The sequence below is a fragment of the Typopeltis vanoorti genome, chromosome 5 (genome assembly GCF_054136105.1).
Source record: "Typopeltis vanoorti isolate ZY-2024b chromosome 5, IOZ_Tvanoo_1.0, whole genome shotgun sequence".
In the NCBI taxonomy this organism is placed as follows: Eukaryota; Metazoa; Arthropoda; class Arachnida; order Uropygi; family Thelyphonidae; genus Typopeltis; species Typopeltis vanoorti.
The window spans coordinates 50,473,840-50,483,368 of record NC_143553.1 but is presented as its reverse complement, the minus strand read 5'-3'; the positions used below and the strand labels follow the sequence as shown (position 1 = coordinate 50,483,368).

The following is a 9,529-nucleotide window of genomic DNA, read 5'->3' as shown; positions in this document are numbered from 1 at the left end:
ACTGAAGTTTTTTTTTTAAATAAAAGACAAGCCATTTAAATTTGAGGAGCTATACAAGCTCATCTAGAGCAGGCTTTTACACACACATCCAAAGCAATGGAGGGATTCGAACCCACAACCTATTGACTGAAGAGCAGGTATGCTTACCACTTGGAAAACAGCATAATTCCTAATATTCCAACTGGAAATATTAGCTGAGTGATGTTATATTAGTAAATAAATTTACAAGCCTTAAAGTGTGGCACCTTTAGACAGAGTACATATTTTGGTTATTTAGGTACAATTTTGAGTGAAAATTGCAAATTAAGTATGGAAATCGATCAATGGATCATTTAAAACAATCTAACAGTTGTCAACTTCTTTAAATTCTTTAATGCAACATTACACTGTATGCAATTTTTGAATTGTTTTCTCTACTACCCGACTGTACATATCTGTTAAAATTCAGCAAAATACTGCCAGCTGAAAATTAAATATCCTATAATATATAATGAAGGTTTTTTACATCTGTCATTTATATAACCAAATGAAGGAAACATATTAGTTTCCAAATTTTACCAGAGAATTTATGGGAATAATAAACCTTTGGCATAGGAAATTCCTTGGTTTGCACTACTTAAAAGACACAAACTCTACCTAGGAGCCCATACAATCGCCTTTTATAAGTGCACTGATTAGGTTTCACTGGCCTGATAGTTGTTTCGTTGGTTCTTGTTAAAGACCAGGTAAGGCAAGGCAAAAACTCTCATATCAGTACTCTCATAACCAGACAAAAACTCTTAGGTTTCTGCTTGGTTATGAAGTAGTTTGAACAGTTAGTGCAGTAATAAAAAGGTGACTATATGGGCTCATGGGCAGAGTTCTTGTCTATTAAGTATAAGTAGTTCAAACTAAGGCATTTCCTATGAGGAAGGTTTATTCTTATTGGTAAAATTTGGAAATGTTTGTTTCTTTCATTCAGCTATATAATGAATATCAAAATCCTCATTATGTTGAATGTTTTTTTTTTCAATCACTATATATTATAAGATGATATAAACTGGGTTTAATAGGTCAGAGAGTTTGATACAGAAATGTCAGCCTACTAGTTTCGCCATGTAACTGGTAGCTTTGTTTTTGTTCTTTAAGCTGTTTTGTGTAGAGTTATCTTGCCCAGATGAAGCCACCAGTTACGTGGCGAGTAGGCAGACATTTCTGTATCAAAATCTCCAACTTATTAAACCCAGTTTATATCATCTTATATTCTCATTATGTATTATAAGATCTAACCTTTCAGGGCTCCATATTTTATTATTATTTTAAATATCCAATTTAATTTTGTTCTTATGGTGTTGTATTTAATACTGCTAATCCTAAGATAAATAACATCATAAGCATTCACAAATATGTCTGAGCAGAGCTCAAATAATGTGATTCACTTAAACACAATAGAAAGGTCTGTAAAACTGATGTCCGATATAAGGATAAGTTAAGAAGAAACACCTGAAGAGAAAACCAAAACATAAAATCTAACAATGTAGGAAACTTGAAAAATAACAGATTAATTTGAAAGAAATTTATAGAAGTTAGTGATAATGTAAACTTAATTATGTAGTACTACTATATAATATGCTGCACACCCATTGAGGGTACAGATCTGGAACTGATGATGGTATATTTTTATGTTTCCTTCATTCAACTATATAATACTGATGGATATAAACTTCATTACATTATACGATCTAGCCAAACTGAAACCTTATAGGCTCTATCTATATTTTATTATTATTTTAAATATCCAATTTATTTTTGTTCTTAGGGCACTGTGTTTAATTTTTCACTATCCTAAGTGCAAAAATCAAGGATTAAGTGGTGGGGAGTTGTAAAGTTCCCTCCCTGGATGAGTCCTTTGAGATGGTAATGATAATAATATCTTTCCATTTCCCATTACAAAGCTGATAAGTATTGTTGTTGCACACACCTAAATTATTATAGGGTTTTATTTTCCTCTACTTAGGTAAAATGAATTGTGAATATAAAAGAACATTCCATAATTTTCTTGAAAAGTTAGGTTTTATTTTGAAATTTATTTTTTCAAATAAGATAAAGCTTCTCTTTAATTTTTTTAAAATCAGTACTTCATTATTGTTTTAATGGTTATAATAGTTACAAAGTATGTGTATAAATTTTTCCAAGCTTCTATAGCCTATTCCAACAGTCCTATAATGGCAGATGCTTCTGTATACTCAGCAGAAGATACATTATCAATAAGATTTTTAGTGGAATGAGAGATATTTTTATAAATAAATTCCACTACCAGCTGATATACAGGTGAATCTTGATTGTGAGGTTTACAAATATTCAGATGATCGACATCAATTTCATGGAACTCTCCAAAACCAGGATCTACATTAAAAAAAAAAATATATATATATATCAATAAGAAATTTAAATGTTTCATAAAAAGTAATCCACAGTAAAATTTTCTTAAACAAAATATATCAATAAGAAATTTAAATGTTTCATAAAAAGTAATCCACAGTAAAATTTTCTTAAACAAAATACTGATCAATGAATTTAGTTTGCTGCATCAAAGAAAGGATATAAAAATTACAGAGTAAATTAAAACATAAAATACCATTTACCAGAATGATCCTGGTGTTTTTTTGGATGGAATGTAAACAACTGAAAATGCTAGCAAGGTATAAGACTGTTTAGTGAGAAAAACACTACTGTTTTCCTACTAAATTATACTGGCTTCTATCAAAGTTTCCTCTTAAAATTTCAGTATATTAATATTTGTATATGTGTGCACAAGTGCACGTGTGTGCGTGTGTGTGTAGTTTTCTTATCTGGATTCAAACTGATTTAAGCCTATAATTTTCATTTAATAATTTTAAATATATAAGATATCTGTCAGTACATAATCAACTTTTATTTTGTCGGGCTAAGGTGATCACTTATTGGAAACCAAATCTGATGATTAATTTGGGGGAAAGACTTCAGATTGTTTATTCTTCTTCCTTATTATTACACAACATCTCCAAGGATTCATCATAGGAAGGCACACTACTCCACTACAACTCACCATCTCCCTTACTTAATTTCAACTACTACCATCTACTGCTCATCACCGCTAGTATACACTATCTGTAAATTGTGTATGTTCTTTTGCCTGTATGTGGGATGAAAAACCATAATTTCCAGGAGAAAAACCCTGATACCTCAGTATGAGATCAGCTAACTCACCTTCAACTGAAAAAAAAAAAACAATATAAAGATTCTTCTTGTCACACCGAGAAATGAACTCAGTTCTTTTCCAATCAAAGGATGCAATGTACCCAATTATGTTACAAAAGTGCTTATTGATAACTTATTTTAATGGTATTACAACACCAAACTAATTAAATTATAAAAAGATGTTTATTAACTGGCTAAAATTTTGCTAGATTTCAAATCAGCATCTTCAGAGCAAAAAGAACACATTATAATTTACACACAACCATTAATAAGTGAAACAGTTCAAATCGTAACGGACAAAAGATCTAAAGTCTTAATTTGGCACCCTCTAATGTGAAAAAAGAAGTATTACAGTTGTATAGGTATTGATCTTAGGATAACAGTCTCACAAATTTTTGGCAAATTAATGCAGCCATAATGCTTCATAGCTACTACTTTTTCTAAAAAAAAATCTTTCTGACCTATAATGATATTTATATAGCACAATGGTTTCCTTCCATCTAATCCTGTGTGAAGAGGGTGTCCAAGGTCTGCCAATCAAGACTTGTCATAATAATGGTAGTGAATGTATTTTTTGTGTTCTCCACCTACTAAGGACAGACTGGAAGATCTTCACAAAGATCTTCTAGTCTGTCCTTAGTAGGCTAAGTCACAGGAAACTTCATACACTCCAGGATATGCTAGAGCAGTGGTTCTCAACCTTTGTGAGACCATGACCCAGTAAATTCTTTTTTTATAAGACAAGGGCCTGGTCCCAACAAATTTACTCGTAAATACCTTTCCAATTTTTTTTTTAAAGTTCATACATTAAACTAACGTAAGTATTAATAATAATTTGGCACCCTCTAATGGCATAATCATAAAGCGTATTAGTACACTTATGTATATGGTGTGGCATGTTGACAAATATAAAATTACATTTAAATTAGTTATCAATCACTGGACTAATAAAATCTTGTAGTGTATTGTAGTTTCCTCAGGCTAACATCATTAAATTCATTTGTGCTGATTTTCATTGACATATCCCATTCTGATCACCAAAAAAGTTATATTATTATTCAGTGTAAAATTATTATTGTATTATTAAATTGATTTTAATAATGTTGGTTTTTAAAAAAACGTTATGAAAAAAATATTTATGCATTGTAACTCACCATAGAAGTCAGCTGAGCAGGGGAAGCAGCAGCAGGGTGTCAACTTGTCAGCAAAACACTTATCACATACACATGCCAAACATGCGATGTATGTAATTTAATAAATAAAAATGTATGAATCTCTCAATTCTAAACACTAGTTCCAACTAATTAATCTTTTGAATTTAAAAACACAGTACTTTAACACAGCAATTATAAGTTATTGAAAAAGTTAAACTTAGTTTCTTTTATTAAAATTGAGTTTTTGAAGGTTTAGTTAGGCTAGTGAAACTTTTGTTACTGTTTTCTGTCCATTAGCTTATTAATTCTGGGATGAATAGAAGCGATGGCCCAACGGTGACAGTCAGTTCCTCTGTTTCATTTTAAGCACAGTCATGGCAGAAAATGCAGTTTCACAACGATATGTAGTGGAAAAACAAAGAAGAAATCTCATTGCTATTTCATGTAATGGATATTCATTTTTTCTTTCTTATCCAGAATTTTGATTACACATAGAATTAAAAGTACTTTCCGGTCCTTCGTCCGATGATAATTCAATAAGTTGAAGGATTTCTTCATGGGAAGGAGCTGTCTCTTTGTGTTCAACAAAGGGGTTCACAATCCACATATTTTGCTTCCAGGGATCCTCACGTATGGGATAATACTTTTCAAACGACAACAACAACAACATCTTCAAGTGGGATGCAATAATATCCGAAACTGAATTCTGTGAAAAGAAATCATCTGAGTATGACTGAAACATTTCATTATTTCTTTCTGCAGTCATATTAAGCCAGAGTTTGAATTTCTTTTTGAATGATTTGATCTTGTTCCAAGCATTAAATGTTGTATCTGGACCTTGAAGTTTTAAATTCAATTTGTTTATGTAAGAAAATATGTCACTGAGATATATCAGCCTGGCTACTCATTTCTTCTCCTGGAAATAATGTCACTTTTCTTATCAATTAGAAACAGCTCAACTTCCTTTCGGAGTTCATATAACCTCTTGAGAACTTTACCGCAAGACAGCCAATGAACTTCCGAATGGAAAAAAAAGATTTTGATGATCAGAGCCCATTTCATTGCACGATGCTTTTAACAGTCTTGTAAATACAAGATAAAGCACTGTCTTTTATATAATTAATAATTTTAACAGATTGAGACATAACTTCATTAAGCTCAGGTGCCATTTTTTGGAGGCCAGGTTTTACCTATGAATGAAGCAATGCATTGACAATAAGTTATTGCCTGCCATATCTAATATTAGATATGGCAGGCAATAACATATTAATTTTAGTGACTAAACCTGAATTTCTACCTGTAAGACAGGCAGCACTGTCAGTACAAACTCCAATGCAATTTTTCCATTTGAGACCTTTCTCTTCAATAAAACCATTTAAAACTTTGAAAATTTCACTGCTGGTATTCAGAAACACTTAAAATGTCTTCCTTCATGTCACTTTCATCATGATCAATATATCATACATACATAAGCAAAATGCTGTTGTTCTAAATATCTGTAAATTCGTCCAGTTGTAATGCAAACAATTTTGATTTTTTAATTTTTTTCAATGAATTGTGTTTCTGTATCTTCTGCCATATGAGATATCTGCCTTCAACTGTATCATTTGACAATGGGATGTCTTTCATGTTCCTTGCCACAGACTGGCCTAATACTTCATTACAAGCAGCAATCAAAGAAGGCTTAATGAGTTCTTCGCCAATGGAATATGTTTTTTTATGTTTAGCTATCTGTAATCCTATTAAATAGGATGCCATCAGAAGTGAAGCGTCAGTGATTGAAGATTTTGAAATAATTTTCTTTTATATTTCACCTGGACACAGTTGCACTGACTTGGTATGATGCACCTTGGTCATGGGGATGTCCATTGGCTTCTTTCCAAGCAATGTATGCATGTATGTGTGGGGGTTGACAGGTGAAGTTGAGGAAAGAAGTTTATTGAAATTTTTTTGAAAAGTTGGAGGTTGTAATTATTTTGGAATCCTTCATGAGGAAGGTTGTCCAAGAGGACAAATGTAGATAGAATAAAAGAGAAACAGGAGAAGCAAGCGTATCATGTTTGTAAATATATTGAAAGGGGGGAGGAGCTATTGGGTAGATGTTGCTCTTGTTTCAACAAGATCAATAGAAACAGAAAGGTGAGCAGAAAAAAATTTCTACTTTTTTAGAGGCTGAGGAAGTTAGTTGGATAATGGGTTTAGCAAAGGCTAGAGGTATGTCAAGCCAGGGAAGGGGAGGAGCATGATCCAGTCTAGTGATTTGTGTATACTGCAGATAAGGGAAGGTGAGCTGAGATGCTCTTTACAAGAGAAAAGGTAAGACTGCATTTTGGTGGCACTGATGGTGACAAGGTTATCATTCTCCTGCTGAAGGATGGAACAGAGATCAGCATTTAAGGCACTGATTGCAGATGGTATTGAAGCCAGTGATATCTGAGCAAATGAATGGCCCAATGAGTAGGATGAATGGATAGTACTACTAAGTAGAGCGTGCTTATATCAAGTACTGTACTTATTATTATTTGAGACCTCCAGAGAGTTAAGGACTCATTGAGGAAGGCTATAAATCACCCAAACTAGCTGTCATGCCCTCTCTTAAATTCATTCATACTAGATGCACCCACTACCCCTAAAGGCAAACTATTCCACTCACTGCTCTGTGTGAGAAAAACCTAGCTCTTACCCCCTTTTTTTGACTGTGAATAATCTCAACTTCCATGGATGCCCCTTGTGTTTTCTTCCCACCTTCCATATAATGAAAAATTTCATCAGACAATATCCTATTACACCCATTCAAAAGTTTATAAATTGCTATCATATTACCACTCTTTCTCCTATTAACCAGTTTGTAATCCACATACTCATAATCTAAATTCCATAATCTGGATATAATCTTTGTAACTCTTCTTTGTACTGTTTCCACAGCTTCTTTATCCACTTGGAATTCAGGAGACCAAATCTGCACACAGTAATCCACCTTATCAATGCCTTATAAAGGGGCAAAATGACTTCTTATTGTTACATGTCAGGGTTTGCTTCAACATCGCAATTATCCTCTGAGTTGTATTTGCAACTTTTGCTATGTGACCTTTGAACTTCAAATTCCTATCCACCAATATACCAAGATCCCTTGCATCTTCAGTTTCTTGTAGCATAACCCTGCTAATATAATATGCCGCTGGAACTCTAATCCCACCAAAGTGCATAACTTTACACTTACTAACATTAAACTGACAGCCATTTTCGTTTGCCCAAATTTTCAGCCTATTCAAATCATCTTGTAAATGCTGAATATCAGTAGTATCCCTGCCTATCTTTGCATCATCAGCAAATAATTGCACATCTGATGATAGACCCAGAGATACACTACTGCCGACCTTTTGGCAGATTCACACCCACTGTATATCACTTTTTGATATCTGTCTGTCAACCATTCCCTGATCCAAGTCAAGAGTTTATATTCCTATCTCATATTCTCTAGTTTATGTAACAGCCTGTCATGTGATATTCTATCAAATGCCTTAGAACATTATCATAGTGCATCCATTCCCTTTATCCAACTTGGCAGTAATGTTGTTATAAAATATGAGCAAATTGAACATGACCTTCCTTTAGTAAACCCATACTGCTCCTTGCAGAGTATAGCTTGTTTGTCTACCCATTTCTGTATGTAAGTTCTTACCAACTTCTCTAAAATGTTCACTATCACACCAGAGATACTTGATAGGTCAGTAGTTTTACATCAGTTTTTGCACCACCCTTGTACAATGGAACTATCATATATTCCTTCCATTCCTGAGCTGAGACTCAAGTTATGCAAATATGTGAAAGGCCTAGCCAAATCGGCTGAACATTCCTTTAGCAAACAGGCTGATATTCCATCTGTCCCTATAGACAAATTCTTATCCAAGTTATGCAACAGCTCTTCAACCTCATTTTCACGAACCTCTAACTCTTCATCCAACGTAGCAGTAGCACTGTGCTACATACACCTGGTTGATATATCTTAGCAAAGTGAGCACTCATTAACTGAACAATCTCCTTAGCTTCTGACACTTCGTGTACCCATCTGCATTCAATAAAGTTATTCTTTCACATTCATTCTTTCTTTTGCTTGTGGCATAATGATAAAATTCTTTTGAATTGCCTTTAGCTTGCATGACCAATTTCTTTTCATACTCCGTTTTAGCTTTTCTCACAATGTTCATTACGTTTCTGGCCTGAGCTTTATATATTTCATAACTCCTCTCACTCTTATTATTACGATATTCTTTCCACATCCATTTCACTCCCAACCTATTTATTCTTCTAACACTAGGGATACATTCAGATAAAACTTCGTTTTAGCACTTTTTCAAGATTCCCATGCATTGCTGATATTTTTCTCATTCAGTAACTGATACCCATGGGACCAAAGATAGTATTCTTGTAAGTTTATCCTAATTTTCAGCTTTGTAGTTCAGCATGTAACCTGTTCTTTTTGGAGCACTAATACAATTAGTACTTCCCAAGAAAGCACAGCATGATCACTGTCACCAACTAGTGGTAAAATTGCCACATTCTTAACACAGACCCCTTCTGATGCTATGAGCAAATCCAACACTCTTTAAACTGAAGTTCCTTCTTTCATATGCTGCTTGAGAAAGTTGTCTTGCAACAATTCAATAAATTCCTCTTCTACTCAAATCAATGTTTGGAAAATTAAAGTGACTCATTAGAATCACTTTTTTGGTACCCATAAGGCTAAATTGACGATGCATTTTGTTCCCTGCAACTGAGCTACCAGGTCTGTAGCAACACCCCACCATATATTTCATTCTGTTAGCCTCTATGCCACACCAGATAAACTGATTGCTACATGGGACATTGTTACCATCACTGTTTTCTTGCATTTTTACCCTAATTGAACTTTAGTCATCTGATATCATTAGCAGTACTCATAATATCGTATAGTATTCCTCCTTTCCTATTTCTTCTGTTATTCCTAAAAATAATATACCCATTACACTCGATCCCAGTTACCATATCTGATTCTGATAGCCAGGTTTCACTAATGCCAACAATCTTAGGCCACATCATATTCATTAAAACAATGAACTCAACCCTGTTTTTTCTGATGCTTCTGGCATTTGAGTATAGACATAATAATAAATTAC

At 33.5% G+C, this 9,529-nt stretch overlaps 1 protein-coding gene across 2 annotated transcripts in view; it reads right to left on the bottom strand.

Moving 5' to 3' along the window:
* Positions 1 to 2,045: 2,045 nt before the first annotated feature.
* The window catches only part of LOC150106396 (protein SERAC1-like), a 281,390-nt gene continuing 273,906 nt past the window's right edge, over positions 2,046 to 9,529 (bottom strand). For both annotated transcript variants that reach the window (XM_090393115.1, XM_090393116.1), the window contains one exon: positions 2,046 to 2,385. In XM_090393115.1, the coding sequence (XP_090249241.1) occupies positions 2,186 to 2,385 (200 nt within the window). In that variant the 3' untranslated portion in view covers positions 2,046 to 2,185. The remainder of the gene's footprint in view (positions 2,386 to 9,529) is intronic.